Below are 23696 nucleotides of genomic sequence, written 5' to 3' on the forward strand. Positions count from 1 at the left end.
TTAGGGCATAGCAATGAGCCCTTCGGAATGGAAAGCACCGTTTGCCACCACTTCATCTTTACAAGCTGTTTCTTATTCTGTGATGCTGAAAGGACGTGACATGCAGCTCACAAGCAGCAGTGCTCCCTCTAACGACTGTAGAGACAGTAGCTGCATCTGAATATCGATACTTCCCAACTATATAGTATGCCAATTACAGTATTCCAATGGAGTAGTATGTCCGAATCTACAGTATTCATGAAGCAGTAAGCGAGAAGTACCTGGATAACCTACTATTTCCGGTGAGTTTCTGAAGTGTGGATCGACTGGACACTTTATGTCACGTTCAAAATGCTGGATTTAAAAGAACGGGAGTGAATCGCGAGTCAGACAGCTCTTTTCAACTGTTAGTGCAGGAAGTGCAATATAATTGTTCCCTGTGCTTAAATGGTGCTTGTTTAACAAAACCTGAGCGGATCGTTTTCGCAGTTGTTGTTCTTATGTCATATACTCGGGTCACGAGACAATGCCCACATACCCGGATGAATGTATTCCTGAATGTATTCATACTACTCACATGCATACCTAAAAGAATGTGCTGTTTTGCCAGCAGATAAGTGCGTCTTTCATCAAGTACAGTACATTTTGTGACAGTATGCGTTTCAGATGCAGTAAGTCTTTTCTCTGATTGCTGGCATGAACTGAATGCCTTTGTGCTGAATGTATTCATTAACAATGAAAATCTAAGTGGATAAATTTATTAACAACAACAAATCGATCATCGATAATTTATTAACATCCCTTGTTGATACACAAAACCTCAATGAAAAACCTGTAATGAGACTATGAAAATTAATGATTTACAGTAACTCTGAATCTCTTGAGCTATGAAAGAGGAACTTTGAGCAATAATTTATTTTTTCTGGTGATGTTGTGTTTATGATGATTGTCTAAGAAGGTGAAAATACAAGTGTGGCAGCGGGGGCGTGGTCAAGCGCCCGTCCGGAGAGGAAAGCGGTAAGGGCGCTTGACCACGCACCCGCTGCCACAACAAGATACAAAAGTTAATTTTTGGAGAATATTATCGTAGTTATAAAATTAAGAAGCCACAATTTCCCAGCAGGATAATGTGATTTCAAATAAAACCTATTTAACAGACACTTCTCTACCATGAGATTAATGCGTTTCTTAAGATTTTCATAATATCATCCATTTTCTCTAATGTGTAACAGAACTATTTTCAGTTGAGTTTGTCAAGGTAAGTATCACTATTATTATTACTTAAGGTTGGTGATTTGGAACAAACACCTATGTATTAAACTTTGGTTAGTATCTCTTCCTGCATTGTTTGTGCTATAGATGTGAATGATACTTCATAAAAAAAAATTCCCACCAAAGTATTCAGATTTGGCCTGCTAGAGCCTGTGTTCTACTATTTTGTTCTCTAAAAAATACAATAAATACTTTCTCACAAAAAAAAATATGACATGGTGTCCCGATTAATTAATCGCGATTAATCGCATATAAAATATTTGCTGTGAAAGCCCCTTATATAACAATAATTCAATATATAATGATTATACATATTTATATCAATATATCATTATACATTGTTATCTTTAAATATTTAAAATTATATATATATATATATATATATATATATATATATATATATATATATATAAATTAAAATATTAAGATAATTAAAATGCATTACATTCTTAATCATTGAGAAGACAATACAAAAAGCAGCTTTAGAATACAATGTATTGTTTACTACCATATTATTGATCATAAGACAATCATTAGCACACAGTTCACAGCAATCCATTTCACAAGTGAATTTGTCAATCAGCTGGAGATTTATTATGAGGGCTTGTTTAAGGACCCGTCAATGTACACCTGCGACCAAAACTTTTACATCTACAGCCAAGAGGTATATTAAAACAAACAACAACAAAAAGGAAAATAAATAAATACAAAGTTTCATATGAAATTGTTTACATATTTCAATACACTTTACAGCTTTCTTGTAACTCAAATTGGAAATTGTTCTTAGGTATTGATGAACCTCTGAATTAAAATTTAAATCTAATGGTTTATTACCACCATACTTACATTTATGAATACTACATTTTGCCAACAAAAGCAGAACATTAATCAAATAAAATTCCTTATGAAGAGACATGTCATAGCTAAAAAAAAAGGAATAAAACATGTTCAAAACAAAGTTGAAAGCTGGGAATGATATGATCTCTAACAATCTTGCAGAAATCAGACCAAAAACAAGTCGAGTAGGGACAACTCCAAAATAAATGAAAAAATGTTTCCACCTGCAAACCACAAAATGTACAGACTATATCGACATCACAATTAAATCTCTCTACAAGAAAATAATTAGTGGGGTAGTACTTATAAATATGTTTGAAGGAAATTTCTTTGATTTTATTCGTGATTAAATATTTATGGGTAATTTCCAAATTTTGCACCATCTCAATCCAGCATCGGACATGCTTGTGTAGTGTCTCGGGTGAGTTGCATCATAAACTTAAAATGTTTAGGTCACTGTTTCAAGTTAAATATAGTTTAATACTCAATCTTTAAACACATCTTGAGATCCCTTAGTTCGCATTTGCGCTCCAAGTGTTTTGAACGAAAGAATGTGTTGTTCATTGTATAAACTGCGCGTTGCTCATACAGCTGAAATTTCACTTACTGCCCTCTGGAGTAAACAGGTGGTACTACAAGCTTGCATTTCTCAGGAATCTTCCTTATTATGGTCAGGGGGGCATTGCGATTAAATGCGTACATTTTTTTAACGCATTCTTTTTTTGTAAAATTAATCACACTGAATTAACATATTAAATCGACAATTTTTTTCATCTCCTAACTTTTTCTCTATTTTCTATTATATATATATATATATATATATATATATATATATATATATATATATTATATATATATATATATATATTTTTTATATATATATTATTTTATTTATTTATTTTTTACTTGCTAGCTTACAATTAGCATGTGTTACCAGCCTCATCCACCAGGTACCACTATCAGTAAGCATGAAATCTTGTGTTGAAGGTGACGATGACAGCGATTGTACTTGATCTGTTTATTTTTATTGTTGTCAAATAAAAATATTTTTTTTGCTATTCTTATTCAAGGAAAGAAATATACAATATATAATGTATGAGAGTCTACTAATATGTGAGATCCCAAAATTAAATGAATATACCTCAAGTTACTATGTTTCATATGCATTCGTTGTGAAGTGTGACAATGGGAGTTCTTTCTTTTTTTTGATGGCATTAACCACCAGGAATATCAATGCTACTGTTGGTATTGTGCTTTTTTTATTTGTTGGCCCATGTAAACATGCACTACCTAGACGTCTTTGACCATTACGACACTTCTTGCTCTGTTTCCAGTGCTGTGCTTAAAGGAATGACTCATGTTAGAGTTGCCCAAATCAACAAACTCTTTGGAGCGATGCATCAGCTTCAACCACGGCATTGTGTCGAGTTAAAGGAAGATGCAGAGCTGTTTGAGGAAAAGGTGCACGCTTCGTGTTCAATCAGTGTCTGGCTTTCTGGTTGACCTAGTGGAGTTAAATGAGGGGAAGCACTGAGAACTTTGCGTCTCTTAAATATTGCAACATAGGCCATGCCTGTCCTTTTGTTGTGACGTGTGTACAACTGCTAATGTTATTCATGTTGTAATTAATGTTATCATTTCTGGATGAATAAAATAATGTAAACATTGATGGAATGTTTAACAAAAGTTAAGTCGTGCAGACTTATTTATGTTGGAACTTTTTTCACAATCGAAGCTCGACAATAAGAGATCATGAAATACAGGTGAAAATCCAAAGCCTGCATAGAGATTGGAAATCAAATAGTTCGATCTTAACAATCGTATAATAATGTAGGTTGCTTTTGGATTGTGTGCCTATTAAAACACTTCCAGCTCACATTCTCATTTTCCATATTGTGTTCCAGCAGCCTGTGGTCAAACATCCCATAAATGAAGCTGTTGATTTAAAGCGCAACAACTCCAAAAACCACTTCATGAGAATTCGGGGGAGGAACATCATAAGCATAATTACGAGCAAGCAAAGATGCAGCAATCACAGGAATATAGACACAGGGATTTAATTACTAATAATATACAGGTGGTGATACAAGAGATGGCGAAAAACATAAATAATGAATACAAACTTGAAATGTCCAGAAGAGTCTTATGTCGGGGCTGCCTGTTTAAGAGTGTGACGAGGAGGAGGGCCAGGCCGTGACTATGAATGCCCGGCCACCAATCGGGATAATCAGCCGAGGAGGGGATAGGTGCAGCAGGACGTGGCAGTTAGAGAGAGAGAGAGCCACACGCAGCTTCCATGTGTGTATTTGTGTATGTGTCTTTTTGTCAGATTCACACACACATTCAAACATAAAGCAAAACGGCTCTGGGTGGTCACTCAAAATAGTTTTCTCTCTGTGATCTGTTGCTCTGGCCACTCTCTCTCTCCCCGCTGCCACTCTGGCGGGCTTTATCAGGTCTCCCTCCGCCATCACTATAATGAGAGACCGGTGTTAGGGTAATTACAGCCCAGGTGACGAGCCTTACCGCTCTCCCTCTCCCGCAGACAGACAAATGACCACGCCCCCACATAACCTGCCTCCTCCCCCCCCCGCCCCCCATTTCTGGAGAGAAAGTCAGCCACAACCCAGTCTGTGGATCACCTCGAACTTAAAGGGCTGAAGAGCCAGATGCCAATGGGTGATTTACACATTAGTATCCTTCATGTGGTTGAGCCACTGCAGAGGAGCGTGATTGGAACAGAGGGTGAAGGCCCACCCCAGCAGGTAGTAGCGGAGGGTAAGAACAGTCCACTTAATTGCAAGACACTCCTTCTCACCCTCCTCATCATAGAGAGGTTTAACTTCCTCCATAGCGATTCAATTTAGAAGATTCTCACTAGAATCCATTCCAGAGATACATTACATTAGAGCAGATCATTGGCACGAGTTGCTCGTCCCCTTACATGAAAAACAAGCTTTAATCGCACCACGAAAATATAGTGTTGCAGAGAAGCCTTTTGCATGTATTAGATTATCATTAAATTGGCCTCGGCAGTCCTACATATCATGTGGGCGACCGCTGAAATTTTTTCTGACCCACCTGTGACCCGCCACTGCTTAGTGTTTTGTCTGCATACTCTACACCACAAGGATTTTAGTAATACAGGAGACACAGTGGTGCAGTTGTGATTTTGTTGTTTCGTTCAAGTTCATTAAAGGGCACAAGCACACCAACCCGTGTCGATCGCTCATCTCAGCCAGTCATGTTTCATTACAGGAGATGTCCAGTCCAAAGATGCTGATCATTTTGGCCAGTATGTCCAGGAGATTGTCTTCACAACTTCAAAATAATATGGAAATACTAATACATGTAGCCTTTAAACTGCAATTATGCAACATACTATTTTTCAACGCCTGCCACGGTTAACAAGCCAGTTCCTTAAGCCTTGTCCGTCCCAGAGACAGTGCCTAATGCCTAGTTTGTCCCAGAGCCAGCGCCTGTAGCCTCGACCATCCCAGAGCTAGCGCCTGTAGCTTTGACCGTCCCAGAGCTAGCGCCTGTAGCCTCAACCGTCCCAGAGCTAGCCCCTGTAGCCTCGACCCAGTGCCAGCATCCTCGGCCAAAGAGGCCCTTCCCACAGCAGTGCTCACGGCCATCCAGAAGAGCAGGAGGAGGAGAAGCGCTCCTACTCCCCAGCTGCTGCCAGCGCTCATGGCCATGGAGGACGTTCCCCTGTCATTGATTGCATACAGGCCCACAGAGGTCGTTCCTCTGTCATTGACTGTGTTCATGGCCACGGAGGCCGTTCCCCTGTTACTGATTGTTCTCAAGACCACGGAGGTTGTTCCCCTGTCACTGTTAATGTTCACGGCCACGGTGGCCATTTCTCAGTTGCTGGCTCCTGATCACAGGGGCCATCGACAAGCCTGTCCATTTCCACTAGGCTGTCGAAGAACCTGTCCAGTTCCCAGAGGCTGTCCAGTCTCTAGAGTCTTCCACGCTCCCTAGTGCCATGCTCCCTAGTGCCTTGCTTTCTGAGTCCCCTGACCCCTGAGTCCACTAGTTCCTTGCTCTTCGAGTCCCCAGCAGCTCTGAAGTCTGAGCCTTCCATGGGTCCACCCTCCGAGCCTCCACCTTCTACTGTTCCGCCTGATCAGCCTTGGACTCCTGGCCATCTGCCTGATCTGTTCTGGTCTCCTTGGTCTTCTGGCCAACCGCGGAATCTGCGCTGGCCTCCTTGGTCTCCGGACCGTCCGCCTTATCTACCCTGATCTCAGGACTGTCCACCTTGGCCGCTTGGTTTATTTTGCCCTCTTGTTTCCCCTGTGCTTTCTTAGACTGCTGTTTCCAAGATGTCCTGCTCCTCCCATGAATAAGATCTCGTTGCGCAATCTCACTCTAACCTCCTTTGTTAACCATATTTAAATAATTATTTAGGCCTAATAATTAAAGTTTTATACAGTTGGGTAACATAACTCATGTATGTATTTTAAGATAATCTGTTTAATAAGAACATATCCTTTCTATTGTCACTACAGTTTTGCTTATCAAAGATGGCTAATATAACATTATACTGTATTATGTGTCATGTCAATTTAGACCTATCACGTCACATTTGCAGACTGTGGAGACTGCGCAGACTGCGGAGACTCACGCTACTACGTTCACTTTTATGTGCCACAGGATGCTTGCCAGATTTGGTTGGGTTTTTCAAATTGATGTAAGAAAAGTTTGGAGCAATATCTTAGACAGTTATATTTACTTTTTAATTATGAATGGATCTAAAAACATGCACTATTAATAAGGATGTGCATGGTATTCTAATATCAAAATCACTAGTCTGTTATTCTGCACGTGTTTAGAGGTCTTCAACCCGATGGTACACGATAAACCTACAGGTTTTGGTCCAGGTTTGGGTCCGTTTTTTATACACACTCTCAAGGCAAAATCGTAAGGATTCATGTGACTTTTCTAAATTTGGCAAATTCGTATTATATCGTACAACTTTCACGCTGGACATCATTTCCATCTAATACGCGACAAGTACTTGCTTCTGTCACACACAACAGTTTCTATCATGTTTACACACTCTACTGATATTTAGGCTCATAGCTCACTGTGCACTTTATTCCCTGCTATCTGAGACTGTGTTTGATGCATCCATGGCAATAAACGTTCTTTATTGCTGAGTCCCGACTCATAACACAATAACCATTTGTGAATTCTTGAGGTTAACCAAATATTACATTACAAAGGTTACAGTGCAATTTAGGATATTAAGGCACCTTTCTCTTTATCATTAAACATTTAATGCATGAAGAATTCTGTAACATATACAGTAGTGTAGTCTAGGGCAGTGTTTCCCAACCACTGTGCCGTGGCACACTAATGTGCCGTGAAAGATTGTCAGGTGTGCCGTGGAATTATGAAATTCCACAAAATAAATAAATGCATGAAAAAAATAATTTCAGGGATCCAAACTCCTCACCTTTCTTAGAAATTCGCCATTTTGAAACCATAATCTGTCAGTTTTGTGATTGTGAAGAGCAATGATTAATGTGCAAAAAAAAAGAGTCTTTCACATGACTCGCGTCAGCGCTGCAGAATACATTGAAGTCTATGAAGTGACGGCACTTTCCACCAAAGTGTTTTTCACACACATTTTTCTTCACCAATAATGTCTTTGCAACAAGAATATTAAAAACATTTGTGAAGAGACATCGAATGTCTCATAATTTCTTTTCATTAAATATTACCTTATAATTTACGAATATCAGAGACCCTAGTTATTGAACTAATTTAATTCACCAAGAAAACACTTCGACCTAAACATAAATGAGTCATTTTATTACTTTCTGTTATCAAAGCAACTTAAATGTTACAAATCCAAATACATGTTTTCAATGTTTATTGTGTACACCTCCCGCTTTTTTACGTGGCAAACTCGTAAAATCGCCCTTCTGTGATGCTTTCTGCAACTCTTGACATGTGGAGGACAATGTGAAGGTTGACGCTGGCATTGAACGGAGCGTTGACACCTCAACTCAACTCATGTAAAATGCGCTTTGCAATGACAAAAGAACATTATTGAAACTCAAAATTATTATTATTTGTCTAATATTGTGGTCTTTTCTGTAAAAGCCATGCTCAGCGTTTAAATGATGAAAATAATACCGTAGATCTGCTTTGTGTTTATAATTCTTATACTAAACTAGCCATGCAAGTTTTAATAAAGAAGAAGGTAAGGACATAATTGAAACTCCCCAATATTAGACATTATTGTTGTCTTTTTGGATGAAAAATAATACTCATACTGAAAGATGACTATAGATCTGCTTTGTTCTTTTAATGCTTAAACACTATAAAGTATCTTGGTAGATTTTGGTCATGAATGACTCACATAAGATGCTCATTTGTTGCCACCTAGTGACATTTCCAGAAGGGGTCACTGAACTAATCAGTTACTAAAATTAAACAAATTTGTGAAACAGAAGCAAGCCTCACCATGTGATTGGTACAACCTCACATAATACACACTAAAAGCACAAACTCATGTGTACTTAAATGGTAATACTGATATTATCAGCTCAGTTTCATGTTTTGAAGGATTTGAAGAGTCCTCTATTTCAATTGTCTTTCTGCTTGAGAAGCTTTTAAATTTGTCATTGTGTCAGACACACACAGTGAGAGGTTCAAGTGTGTATGTGTGTGTGTGTGTGTGTGTGTAACAGCATATATGAGTCTGACAAACTCTAAGCATTTCTTAAATTGAATATCTTTTGTTAAATCTGTTCTCTAAACAAAAATTTCAACATCAAGTTAATTACAAACAATCAGTTGTTGGGTAATTAAGCAATATCACATGAGCAAGATTGCGATATGGCCCCATATGGCACTGCTGTGATTCGGCTGTGGTTATTAGGTAATCACAGCAGTTCTGATTTAGGGCAATATAGCAGGATTACATGTGAGATATTGCTTATATACGACAGTTCACTGAACAAGTACATTTTAAAAAATTAGGAAAAAAAATTGTACGGTCATAAAAATGCATTTGTGCATGGAACTACTTTCTTACGTGACCAATCAGAATCTGCCGTTGCTGGTTCAAACCAAATGAATGCCTTAGTAATTGAACAAATTTGTGAAACAGAATCAAGCCTCACCAAAATATTCTTTATTTTGCAGCTAATTCTGCACAATTGTAAACTTGAATAAGCTTGAATCATTAAAATAGCTGGAGTTGGTGCTTTTAGCTTATTCTTTAAAAACAAATATCCCCATAAAAAAATATTGTGGACCAGTGATTGTCTTACCATTTTCGCCCCTAATGAGTTTGTATACCTGTAATTTGTTGTGGCTGAGCAAGAACAAATCTACAAATTAAAAAATAAGCAAATTTGTTGTTTTTTCATTACCCATTTAGTGCTCTTACCACATTTGACCTCACACATCATAGCCTAGCTATGTGACTTATATTTTTTTTTTGCATAGCCGAATTTCAAACATTACAAATAAACACGCTACTAAGATGGACAGAAAATATGGACAAGTTCTAGAAAAGGATAAATATTAATATAAATATATTAATATATTATAAAAATATAAATATATTAAATGTTAGCCTATGTGGGATAGTGGTGTGCCGTATAATTGTTTTGTTGTAAAAAGTGTGCCGTGGCAGAAAACGTTTGGGAAACACTGCATTAGATTTCAGTTTGTTCCCTTTACAAAAAGCTACACTTCTAATGCTGTGCTGAAAGTGCTTTGGGAACAACTTCATGTGTGTGACCAGCTGTGAATATTTGTGTAACACATCAATGAACATTGATCGGAATTTATAGCCTCTGCCGGTGTAATCATTGGATGCACCTGGGGCTGGGCTATAAATAGATGCGTAACCAGCGCATCATCAGATCTTTTGTCTTCAGAGATCACTCTGTGTGTTTGCTTTCACAAGCCTGTCAGAACTTTCTTTCCTTTGCTAGGAGTTAGAATTGGTTAGGCAGTGCGCAGAACCTCTTTTCTCTTCTTTCTCTTCTGAAAAAAGAAAAATATATCAATAAAAAAGGAGAAAAGAGAGATAATGACTGAAAGTCGCTCCGGCGCCTCTTCGGATCATGAGGGGGACCTTGAAACTCTTGAGTCCGCGGACTTCGAGTTACCCACATCCGAGCATTCCAAACACGATTCAAAATCTTCGGAGGAATTACTCAATGTGGTTACTCGTGCAGTGACCATGCTGCTAGAAGGGAGGCCCAGAAGCAGAGCGTGGCGAGTCTTGCTCCCCCTCGTAAAGATTAGGGACAGGCTCGTCGCCCTCAGCAGCCTCCAAAGCAAGACCTCAGGGGTGTAATTTCCAAGAGAAGGAAATCCTGACGGTCTTGCGCTCAATCTTGTGGGGGTAGTCCCCCTTGGGACGGGGCACATGTATCATCCACTTCGACCCTCCCGATACCCTCACGAAACCTCTTCACTCCTGCCGCCTCTGGTGTTTCGGGAGTTAGAGGCTTCCAACCAAAAGTTGCTTTCTGCCTTATTCCAGGACACGGAACACTTGACAACCCCTCAAAAGGAAGTGTCAAAATGAATACCCATCTCAGAGAACCTGGCAGCGTGAACATTTCTGCCAGGTATTTCTATGTGGGTCCTAAAAAAGGCTACAGAATTCAATTTGCTTGCCGCCCTCCGCGTTTCAACGGCATGGTCCCCACTACCGTAAAACCAGAGCAGGCATGTCTACTGTGGAAAGAACTGCAAAATCGCTTGGTCAAAGGGGCCATAGAACGTGTTCCCCTTCCAGAGAAAGAGTCAGGTTATTACAGCAGATACTTCCTGGTTCCCAAGAAGGGTGGGGGGTTGCGTCCGATCTTAGATCTTCGAGGCTTGAATCGCTCAATCAGGGCATTCAATTTCAAGATGCTAACTATCAAGATGGTCGTGTCTCAGTTCCAACATCACGATTGGCTGGTCACGATCAATCTCATGGACGCATATTTCCATATTGGAATTCTGCCACAGCACAGGAAGTTCCTGAGGTTCGTTTTTGGGGCGAAGCCTTCCAGTATCGGGTTGTTCCATTCGGCCTAGCCCTATCACCCCGCACATTCACGAAATGCATGGATGCAGCACTGGCTCCTTTGCAACTCCAGGGCATCCGCATTCTGAATTACATAGACGACTGGCTGATACTGGCGCAGTCTCATGAACTGGCAGTTCAGCACAGGGACATTTTCTTAGCTCATCTGGTTTCTCTGGGTCTGAGACTCAACGTCGAGAAGAGTGTTCTCTCTCCCACCCAGGGAATTACCTATCTGGGAGTTGTGTCGAATTTGATCACGATGCAGGCACAGTTGTCTCCCGCTCGTATCACGTCCATTCAGAGCACCCTTAGCAAAATTAGGCTAGGTCAAGGTTGCACTGTTCGTCAGTATCAACAAATACTACGTCTCATGGCATCTGCATCCACGGTGATTCCTTTGGGCCTTCAGCATATGAGACCATTTCAGCTGTGGCTAAAAGCCAGGGTATTTCATCCAAGGGCCAGTCCCCTAATTCAAATAAGGGTTAAGCGCCGTGCGCTTTGTTCCCTCTCTATGTGGTCCAGACTCCGGTTCCTTACCTTGGGTCCCACTCTGGGTGCGTCTTGTCGCCGCAGGTTGCTAATTACAGATGCCTCCCTGACGGTCTGGGGAGCGGTCTTAAGTGGTCGTCCAGACCAAGGTGAATGGGAGGGTCATCAACTCGATTGGAACATCAACCGCCTCGAGTTGATGGCAGTATTTCTGGCCCTGAAATACTTCCTCCAGCATCTGAGAGGCTGCCATGTCCTTGTGTGGGTGGACAACACAGCAGCAGTCTCGTACATAAATCATCAAGGAGGTCTACGTTCTCGCCAGCTAAATTTTCTGGCATGTCAGATTCTCCTTTGGGCCCAGGGCAAGTTCCAGTCACTCAGGGAGATTTATATCCCTGGATGCCTGAATGGGAACAGATTTACTGTCCAGACAGAAGATACTGACGGGGGAGTGGAAACTCCACCCTGAGGTAGTGCAACAAATCTGGGTGAGATTTTACAGGGCAGAAGTCGACCTCTTCGCCTCTGAAGAGACAGCGCAATGTCCCCTCTACTTCTCTCTGAGTCACCCAACCCCACATGGGTCTGGACGCAATGGCACATACGTGGCCCAGAATGCATCTGTATGCGTTTTCTCCGGTTTCTCTGCTCCCTGGAGTCTTGGCCAGAGTTCGCCAGCAAGGGTCTTGCCTCTTTCTGATAGCGATTCTCAGGTTCATGGGACAATATTCATCCCCGGCCCGAACTGTGAAACCTTCATGCTTGGCCCCTGTAGGGTACCAACTGAGGTACACAGGGCTTTCTCCAGAGATTATCGAGACCATTGTAGAGAAACCGGGGAAAGAAACGCATACAGACGCATTCTGGGTCATGTATGTGTCATAAGTCCAGACCCAAGGGGGCTGGGTGACTCAGGGAGAAGTAGAGGAGACATTGCGCTGTTCATAGAGGCGAAGAGGTCCTCTTCTGCCCTTTACAATCTCACCCAAATTTGCTCCAAGTGGAAGGAGCCCGAGCATTTAAAATGATCTCGATAACCTCAGGAGAGAGCCCTGTGTCCCTCAGTTGGTACCCTTAGGGGCCAAGCATGAAAGGTTCCACAATTTGGGGCAGGGATGAAATATTTTCCCCTGTGCCTGAGAAAGAAGATCCTTCCTGTTTGGAATTGCCCAAGGCGAACCGCGAGGAAAGAAATTAACTCCGAGAACCAAATCCTGTTCGGCCAGCGTGGCGTTATCAATAAGAGGCAAGACCCTTGCTGGCGAACTCTGGTCTACTACTACCTTAGGGTGGAGTTTCCACTCCCCCGTTGGTATTTTCTATCTGGACAGACAAACTTCTCCCACATACGGGCATCCAGGGATATAAGCTGCCCTGAGTAACAGGAGCTGCCCTGGACCCCAAGGAGAATCCGATGCGTTAGAAATACAGCTGACAAGAACGTGGATCTCTCTGATGTTTTATGTAAGAGGCTACTGTTGTATTGTCAACCTGCATCAAGACATGGTAGCCTCAGGAGGAAGTATTTCAGGGTCAGAAATACAGCCACCAACTCGAGACAGTGACTGTGACAACCGAGGTGACGACCCTCCTATCCCCTTAAGCTGGACGACCACTTAAGGCCGCTACCTAGCCCGTCAGGGAGGCGTATGTCGTTAGCAGATTGCGACAACAAGACGCACCAAGAGTGGGACCCAAGGTAGAAAACCGGGGTCTGAACCACATAGAAAGGGAACGAAGCCCGAGGCACGTAACCCTTATTGGCCTAGGGGGTTTGGCCCATGGAAGAAATCCCCTGTCTTTGAGCCACAACAAAAACGGTCTCGTGCAGATGGTCCAGAGGGATTACCGAGGACACAGTCGCCCTGAGACCTTGTAGAACCTTGACCTAGCCTGAGTGGGAGAGAGGACGCTTTTCATGGCGTTGAGCCTCAACGCCAGAGAAACTAGATGAGCTAAGACGGTATCCCTGTGCTGAACTGCCAGTTGGTGGAACTGCGCTAGGATCAGCCAGTTGTCTATGTAATTCAGAATGTGGATGCCCCGGAGTCACAAAGGAGCTGGCGCTGCATCATGCATTTGTGAATGTGCGGGTTAAGACGGCTAGGCCGAATGGAAGAACCCGATACTGGAAGGCTTCTCCCCCGAAAGCGAACCTCAGGAGCTTCCTGTGTTGCGGCAGAACTTCTCAGTGAAGAAGTGCGTCATAAGACCAATGGTTACCAGCCAAGCGTGATGTTGGGCTTGTGACACGATCATCTTGATAGGCAGCATCTTGGACTTGAACACCCGGACTGGGTAGTTCAGGATTTAAGATCTAATGCCAGACGCAACCCCTCACCCTCCACGGGAACCAGGAAGTATATGTGTAATAACCTGACTCTCTCTCTGGAAGGGGAACACGTTCTATGGCCCCTTTTAACCAAGAGATTTGTATTTTTTATTATTTATTTTTTTCTCAACATGACTGATCCGGTTTCACGGAGGTGGCGACCACGCCGTTGAAACACGGAAAAAGGCGAGAGAATTTAATTCTGTAGACACTTTATACTGTTCTTAGAGCTCACATAGAAATACCGGGCAGAAGTTTCCACGCTGCCAGGTTTTCTAGGATAGATACTAATTTCAGAACTTCCTGTTGAGGAGATGTCGGGTGTTCCGAGTCCTGGAATAAGGCAGGAAACAACGGTACAGGCTTCCCAAAACACCAGAGGCGGCGGGAAAGGAGAGGATTCGTGAGGGTACTGGGAGGGGCGTAGTGAATAGAACATGCGCCCCGTCCCAAGGGGAGATACCCCCACGGGGTTGAGTGCAAGACCATTAGGGTTTTTTCCTCTTTGATATAACCACCCTGAGGTCTTGCTTTGGAGGCTGTCGGGGGTGACGAGCCTGTCCCCAGTCCTTACGAGGGGGAGCACAATGCACCACGCTCTGTTTTTGAGCCTTTCTTCTAACAGGACCAGGGTAGGACTGGGTGGCCTATGGCCCCGCCCCCTGAGTGTGGCAAGGGAAGAATTGTCCAAATGCTTCCTCATGGCTTTTTGCCTCCTGGAACTTGGAGATAACCATAGCATCATAGCATCTCCAAAAAGCCCAGAAGGCGAAATTGGGGCATCAAGGAGAAAAGCCTTATCTTTGTCCTTGATGCCCGGTAGGTTGAGCCACAAGTGTCTCTCCATGCAAACCAAAGCGGACATAGACCGGCCAATAGCACGGGCTGTCTTTTTGGTCGCATGAAGAGACAGGTCCGTAGCTCGACGAAGCTCAGAAAATGCTTCCTCGTCGAGCGCGGAACCTGCACTCGGGCCCTTAAGCAGATCAGCCTGGTATGCTTGCAAGACCGCCATGGTGTGCAGGGCAGCACCAGCCTGACCCGCCACTTGATACGCCTTCCCCACTAGCGTGGAGGTGGTCCACAAAGCATTTTGCCCTAAAGCAGATCACAATGCTCGCACCTGCCCCAACGCGAGAGCAGCATGCTCTTCCCCCAAACAAACAAAACAAAACTGATGCGCGTCCATCTCGGTCATAGAGTGGAGACAGGGAAACACGCATAGTTTGCCTTGATTTTCAGTAATTATTTCTTAAAACGACATAGATTATTATTATTTTTCATAGGAAATAGAAAGGAGAACAGGTTCACTGCACACTGCCTAACAGAATCTAACTCCTAACAGAGGAAAGAAAGTTTGACAGTTTGTGATAGCACACAGCACAGAATGGCTCTGAAGACGAAATGTGTGATGATACACAGGTGACACATCTATTTCCCAGATAGCAATAAGTCGGCTTTTTAAAAGCCGCCTTCCTACCGCCTTCGTTCTGCGGCCAGCCCGCTGGCTATCCGCCGTTCCGCCACCGTTATATCGAAGGCGGACCGTCGGAGGCAAACGCTTTTTTCGAGTGATCTGCCGCCGCTTATTGTATATATATATTTATTTTTTTATATATATATATTTATAGCATGCAGTTTATCAAGAATAATGATTGATCAAACCAGACAAATTTCCATTTGGCGTTTTAATTCCACATTTCAAAGTACAGTAACTGTCATTGAAACAAGATGTCAGATCACTGAAATATAAATAACAGAAAAATACAAACATTATATATATATATATATATATATACATATATACACATATATATATATATACATACATATATATATATATACATACACACACACACACACACACACACACGTTTCCAATTTTTTTTTTTTTAAAAACACTATTGTAACACTTACAATAATTGTTAATAATATAAAGAGGTCAGCTCTGGGATGAAAAGAATTACCAGTAAACATAAGCAATGAGGATATTTGGTACCAAAGAAAGTGCAGGATACCAAATAAATTGAGGTATAACATCATATTTACAAGTCATTTCTAACAATAGGTTAAGTGGTAATAATTTAGAGTAAAGCTCTGGTGTAGAATATACCATTATAACTGCAATGCTGACCTGTGGCACAAGGATTTACAAGCTATATTTAACAATAGAATAACAGTTAAGCACTGTGATGGAATGAAAGTAGAATTTTTGGTACTAGTTAATGTGCAATATCAAATATCAGGCATACGAGAGAAAAAAAAAGCAATTTCCACAGTGAACAGTGTGGATTGGGTGAGTGTAGTCTGACACTTTTAGCAGGCTTTTTTAGGGGTCTTGATGTTACTGACTGCAGGATAAAGAAAGGGTTCCAGTTGTCAGTGATGCTGGGGTGTCAGTAGACAGCCTAGGTTTAAGGGGTCGGCTGTGGGTCCCTCTCAGCTGTGCGGCGCCTTTTTCCACCTTCATGTTCAGATGCTCCTTTCAGGTAACGCGTAACGTTAACCTGGATCGCCTCATTAGTGGCATCCTGGGTTGCCGGGTTCTTCCGGATGGCTCCTGTAGAAAATAAAGATCTGTCATTCCATTTGAATGGCATAAGGTCATACACATCTACTTAAATATAAAAAAAATAGCCAACTTACTTTGAACAATGGTCTTCAGGAACATGTCTCTAAAACATGCTTTATCCCCTACACCAGTCCAGGTTGTATTGATGGAAAGGTGATTAGAGAAGATACTCTGAAGCATTCCCCACACGGTTGTATTTAGGTCCCTCCCACATTTGATTGCCAAAAACCGAAGCTGAAAATACAAAAAAAAACATGTTACAAATTACATTTCTCTGAAGCTTCTCATAAATTTAAAATGTGACAGGCTGTGGATTCAGACTGTAGAATATGCAGTGTACGATCTTAATTTTACTTTTTAGATTACCCTATGGCGTTATAAACGAAATCGGCACACTTACAAATCGTTGCTGGAGCTCTTTATCCTGCCTCAAACTGTTGTCAAGCAACACCAAATCTTCCCGGGTGTCTAGGGGGGAGTAACAGATCCCCTGGCAGGGATAACTCTCCAACAGACACATTGGCACTGAAATGTTGCAGCATAGCATTTTGTTGTCCATGCTACGCACAACATCGCCAAACTCCAAGACGTCGCAGCATTAGGGTTTGATCTGCACCTACAGGGGTTCACAGAATAAAAGAATAAAGTAGTCAGTCCAGGTCCTTCAATTACTAAACTATGACATTTATATCTAGGTCTACTACATGTACAGGTGGCCCCAGTGGGAATTAAACCAACAACCACAGGTGTTGTTTGCAAGTTGTACCCGATTGCCCAGTGCGAGCAAATGTCTTCAACATTGTCCCAACAGATTTTGGTTGATATATCATACTGTACAGTGAAATTTGCTAGTGTTGTATCCCTACTCACCTGAAGGACGGATAGATCAGGCAAATCTCCAGTCAGGCCTTTGTAGAGTGTGTGCTCCTGCATATCCACAGGTATTTTAATTCAAACATGCAACATATTGTAATTAATCTGCAATATTTCAGCCTTTACCTTACACCCTCGGTTGTTGCTCTACACTTTTATTATATTAAATACTTATTTATATAGCTTGCTCACTGTATAATCATGATAGCCTAATACTTATAACATAAGATTGCATCTTAAACGAATGACTGAGTTGAAAACTTGATTAAGAACGCATTTTACACAGAGGGGACCAGTTAGGGAAACTTACCTGCCTACAATAACTGTTTTCATTGATTTGAGTTACATTAAACATGAATAACCTTAGCCGAGTCCCCAGGAACATCGGGCTATTAAAGTAACAAGCCTGTAACTGCGGTCTTATCAATTCTAGCTTCACCATACACTCAAACTGTGAGGTTTATCTGTTTTCCTCATGGACCTGTAGCACAATGCCCTGACAGTGACTTCACCTGTGCCCTGATCTTTATTAGAAACTGAGAGGAGAGCAAGTTAATATAATTTATAATACAATTATCACAAAAATTAACAAACAGTCTGCTTTAAAACTAAGAAAAAACAAGCTTCTATACTAACCTTACATAAAAAATGAACACGTGGTGAACTAGCTTAGCCGCTATCTGCCGGCACACCACATTAGATTAAAATACTTACCCTTGTGCTGATAACTCGATATGTAGAGTTTAAAGCCCTTGTCCCTCTTGCTTGTCGGAGCAGGGGACCAGGCATCAACAATGCGATGAACATCGCTGACGCCTATTTTCGGAAGATTCTGGAGACATCGAGTAAAAAGACATTTTGGGCGACGCGCAAGTAAACCGGAAACAGATATGGCGACAGCGGAACTTCACCGTTCAGTCTTTGTAATGTGTTTTAGCAATACATTTTTAACATTTATAATGCGTTTAGATTTTTTTTTTTATTGCCTTTACAGGGACTTTAACACTTTCTTAAACATTGGTACAGGTCATAATTGCAAAACCTGTAAAAGGTAAAATAACAAAAAAAAAAAAAAAAGGTTGGAAAAAATGTAGACATAAACGAAATTTCTGCGCAACTGTGAAAGCAGAGGATAATTTCGCTTTTTCATTGAGTTTATCCTTCACGTCAAAACAGGGATTTTCATGTTTATGACAGATATCATCATGGTTGCAAATTAATAAAAAAATTAAAGTACCCGAGATTTTGGCCATGTTGCAGATGTCTTTCACTGTTCACTGATAGTCAGGCATTCGTGAAAAGTCTAACTTCATCAATTTATTCTGCCAAATTGTTCATACCATGAATTAAATATCTATTTTAAAACCTAATCAGAATCATAAAGATATTTATTGCCAAGTAAGTTTTACAAAAGGAATTATTTTTGGTTTATTGGTGCATGTCTCAAATGCGCAGCAATCAAAGAAATGTAAACAATTTTCAAGTGCATAAAATAATTCAATATATTTTACATATATTACTGTATAATCGCTTCAGAGTTTCAAAGTAATTTAAATGTCATTTCCTAAACCTTACCTTATCATGGAATCAAGAGTCAAGCCTCTGTTATAAACCCTAATGGCTTTGGAGCAAAAAAATAATAATAGCCAACATGGCAGGTCGATTTTGAGAGTAGAAATCCTTGTATTTCAAATACAGCCGCCCGCGGTCGATCAGCCCGAGGCAACCGCCTTTTCGCGTGCGGCATCTCGCAGAAATGGGAGTGACGAATTCGGTGGCAAACGTTTCATCCCCGCCAGTGGGACGCACCTATAGCCGACAGCTTAGGGACGGCGGCAAAAAGAAGCCGTGCGGATATTTTTTGCTATCTGGGTTATAGCCACTGCGCCAGGTGCCTCCAATGATTACACCAGCAGAGGCTATAAATTCCAGTCAATGTTTATTGACGTGTTGCATACATATTCACTGTTCCCAAAGCCCTCTTCAGTGCAGCATCCTCGCTTATTGTAAAGGGAACAATCATACGGAAGCTCAAAGAGGCCATGCGTTATTATTATTTTTCTGTCTCGTTTTCTCGTGATCTCGACATAACTAAGGTTGTTATCTCGTGATCATGACTTAATTTTCTCGTGATCTCGGCATAACAAAAAGTTGTTTTCTCGTGATCTCGACATAACAAAAAGTTGTTTTCTCGTGATCTCGACTATAACAAAAAGTTGTTTTCTCGTGATCATGACTTAATTTTCGAGTTCTCGAAGTCTCTCTGTCATTGACAACTTCCAGATTAGTGTCAGACACTTTAGAAGAAGACTATCACGTCTACAACTTTTTCGTAGAAAATACAGTGAACGTTTGGAACGTTTGGTCAATTTCATTGCCAGCCAACTTGAGGGACCGGGACGTCTGCATGACTGCGGTCAAGCCAGCCGCGATTTAGATCGGTGTGCGCGCATATTACAGTATTAACGGTACTTTGCGGAAAGCACATAAAGACGTGCTTCTTGAATCCTGTTGAGTGCAGAAGAAAGCGAGTCTTTCTATATTGATGAAAAGCGTTTATTAAGTGTTTGTGACGTGCTGCCTGGTGTTTATTAATATGTTTGATTTAGCCTATGTGAAAGGTGACTGGTTAGAATACTCTTGGATAGGGCAGGTGAATATTTTATAACCAAAGTGTAATGAATTAACATAACTTTACATTTACATATAATAAATTGTACTTTTCTGCCAAAGATCTCTCATTGTCCTTCATACCTTGTAATAAACTTTTAATTGTAAATCCTGTAGCTCAATTAAAAACTGTATAGAAAATTAAAGGCAAAACTTTTTGTTATGTCAAGATCACGAGAAAACAACTTTTTGTTATGTCGAGATCACGAGAAAACAACCTTAGTTATGTCGAGATCACGAGAAAACGAGACAGAAAAATAATAATAACGCATGGCCTCTTTGAGCTTCCGTACAATCATGAGTAGGTATCATGGAATAATTTATTAGACTTATGGATTATACTTTTGTGTTGTTTTGAAGCTAACCATTTCTCCCTTTGTGTTAAGAAAAAAAGTATATTTGGTTATAACAACACAGGGGTGAGTAAACAATGAATGAGTGTTTGCATGTGGTGATTTATAATTATGCGCATTGTGATTGGCTGAGCGCAGATTCGGAATATCGATTCTTTCGCTGCTGATTTGTGCCGTTTTGAAGACAGAGACGCTCTGATAGACCGGTAAAGATAATGATGGTGAAGATGATGCCAATTGTATCTGTCTTTTTAAATTAGACAGGCACAGGTAAATTCCTGGGCTGTGTCTCAATGGGAGCTGCCACCTATGCGGGCATCAGTTGCGCATGTGTGTTGCTGCATACCGTGATGCCCAAACATACTGTCTAGGTAGGCAGCTCACTATGTTTTCAGACACAACCGGAGTGTTGTGTTTTTCTTTTCTTTTATTTCACGTCTTGCATTCAGATGTTTGGTCACTGCACTGATCGCGGGGTTGACAAGCACACATCAGCGTCCTGGATCTGCAGAATGACCTTGGACGTGCAGACTGTGGCGGTGTTCGCAGTTATTTCCATTCTGTTGCTGGTCAACCTGATCTTCATATTCTTCATGGGCTCCAGCTAATGCACCTTCAGAATGACTGCCACGCTGTCTTACAGACACAAACATCTGTGATCGTTTCTTGTGCCGGAAAATCTGAGGCTCGTATCTGTGATTCTCTTCTCTACTGCTGTGAACATGGTAAAATACGTTTTACAATTCTCGAATTCTAGGCGCTGCAATTCTTCAAATGCCAAGTCCCGTAGCCTTATATGTGCTGTTAAATGTGTTTTCCTACCAAAATAGGTTCATACAGTGGATTGCGAATGCATCATATCGTGTATTTTTTGTAGTGTGAATGTTTTATGAAGATAAAGGAACAGTGATGTTTATATCAGGTCTGTTAACATCCATTTACAAATCTCATGAATCATACAGTATATCTTCAATTAATATTCATGCCCGATGCTTTGAATGCGTATGATAACAAACACCATTTAATTAGACTCTTTATATTTGTGCAAGGGCAAGAATCAAATATTATTTCTAAAGATCACATTTAATATGATCCAAAATGCTAAAACTGCATTCTTGCAGGGTAGCTCCACAAAATAGGCTAGATGGGATATTTCTAAATTCTGATTCTTTAAGAACATTATGATTAGGGCAAAACCGCAAATTATATAATACATACTATGTTTGGATGCCTGTCTGTGTTCATATAGCAAGTTTAATTCACATAGTCTATAAGGACATTGCTGTTTGAATGTCAGTGTTTAATTGAATTAAAGCAATGATCACATGCCAGCACATGTGGTGCCACATTTCTTCACTTTCTGAAAGACATGGCAGATTGTGGATGTTTACACCACTGCTATGAAAGGCTTGTAATCACACTCCTCTTGTGAGGAGCTTTGAGCTGTACTTCAGAGTCATGGGTTTATTTAGAGTATGGATGGTTAAAATATAATTTTATGCAACAAAAGGGACATCATATGTTTCCAATATGTTGTGTTTGGCAGAAGTAGAGGATGCTTGGCATCTTTTGGCAGACTCCAGAGTGTTGGTGGTCTGTTCAGTATTTAGTGAATGTGTTTGTTTTATGCTGGCTGTGAGCAGAGCATCTTTGATTGGCCCTCACTCTCAGGACAGAAGTCGATTACATAATATTTTTTTTCTTTTTGCCTTCACAAGGGCTGTAAATACAGATTGGATGCTGTAGATTATTCCTCCTAAATATTTATTCCTTTCTTTTATATTAATCTTATGAAAGACATGTGAATGCAGATCAGGTTCAACACTCCTTGAAAACATTAATGCATATCCTTGTCAAATTTGCATAACTTCTTCAGACATGGCAAGTTCATCTATTGTATTAAAATGTGATGTTTATGATGAAACCTTTGTCTCTGCAGTTTTTAGAGGTGCGCGATAATATTTTTACTTGCCATTATTATATTTTGTGAAACAGGAAAATATCACAGACCTCTTATAACTGCATGGTTAAATATTCATTTATCACTGATTACATTTAACAGTTTGAGAAGATATCTTGTATAATATGAAATGATACGTGAAGGATGGCATTTGTGTTTTTTTTTTCTTCATATTGACATGACGTGCAGAAAGATGAGAGAAAAAGAGATTGATTGTGTAACAATAATTTATTTAGACATATTCAATGGAATGGTGTTTTTTTTATGAGAGGCAGCATCAAAGGTGTCTTCTCATGATCTGTACACAGAGTTCTACATTATAATAACTTCCTGTATAGTCACAGAATAGACTTGATAATGTGGAAAAGTGCTTAAGTTAAGCTTGATGCAAGTGCAGTCTCTAATCAGATGTTACCGAAATAGACTGTTGAAAATGGATACCGTAGTTTTTAATCTTCGTGGTGTTGGCTCTGCTCTTGTAGTCATGTATTTAAACCACATCAGATATTAAGCACATGGTGTTTGCAGTGTTACCTCAGAGAAAGCTCTGCTTTCATATTGCATGCTCAAATATACTGACACCGCTCACTCATACGTGCTCAAATGCCCTGACAGAGCTTAAAAATGCATGCTCAAATGCCCTGACAGCACTCATGCATGCTCAAAAGCATGAACTCATGCATACTTAAATGCATTGACAGCACTCACTATTGCATGCTCAAATATACTGACAGCGCTCACTCATGCATCCTCAAATACACTGACAGAGCTTAAAAATGTATGCTCAAATGCCCTGACAGCGCTCACTTATGCATTCTCAAATGCATTGCAGCACTCACTATGGCATGCTCAAATGACCTGACAGTGCTCACTCATGGATGCTCAAATGCACTGACAGGGCTCATTTATGCATGCTCAAATGTACTGGCAGTGCTCACTGATACATGCTCAAATGTATTACCAGTGCTCATTCATGCATGCTCAAATACACTCACCTAAAGGATTATTAGGAACACCTGTTCAATTTCTCATTAATGCAATTATCTAATCAACCAATCACATGGCAGTTGCTTCAATGCATTTAGGGGTGTGGTCAAGTCAATTTTATTTGTATAGCGCCTTTCACAACACACATCGTTTCAAAGCAGCTTTACAGAATATCAGCATTAACAGACGATAAAACTGTAATGTCTATAAAGTCGATTAATCATCATTGTGTAATTTCGATAAAATACGATTTTTAAGTGTTTAAAAATAATTAAATGATAATTGTATTAATAACCCCAGTG

The 23696-nt window shown here is 40.7% G+C and overlaps 1 protein-coding gene across 3 annotated transcripts in view; it reads left to right on the forward strand.

The window, feature by feature from the left end:
- Nucleotides 1–23696, forward strand: part of LOC127617071 (rho guanine nucleotide exchange factor 9-like) — a 144943-nt gene that overhangs the window by 48047 nt on the left and 73200 nt on the right. The window contains exon 1 of one of the 3 annotated variants that reach the window (XM_052088949.1): nucleotides 20751–21172. The exons of 1 other annotated variant lie outside the window; for it this stretch is intronic. In XM_052088949.1, coding sequence (XP_051944909.1) covers nucleotides 21170–21172 — 3 coding nt within the window. In that variant the 5' untranslated portion in view covers nucleotides 20751–21169. Of the gene's footprint in view, nucleotides 1–20750; nucleotides 21173–23696 lie in introns of those variants that run through there. One more of the 3 variants, XM_052088950.1, reaches the window with a different exon arrangement.

The sequence above is a fragment of the Xyrauchen texanus genome, chromosome 23 (assembly GCF_025860055.1).
Source record: "Xyrauchen texanus isolate HMW12.3.18 chromosome 23, RBS_HiC_50CHRs, whole genome shotgun sequence".
NCBI lineage: Eukaryota > Metazoa > Chordata > Actinopteri > Cypriniformes > Catostomidae > Xyrauchen > Xyrauchen texanus.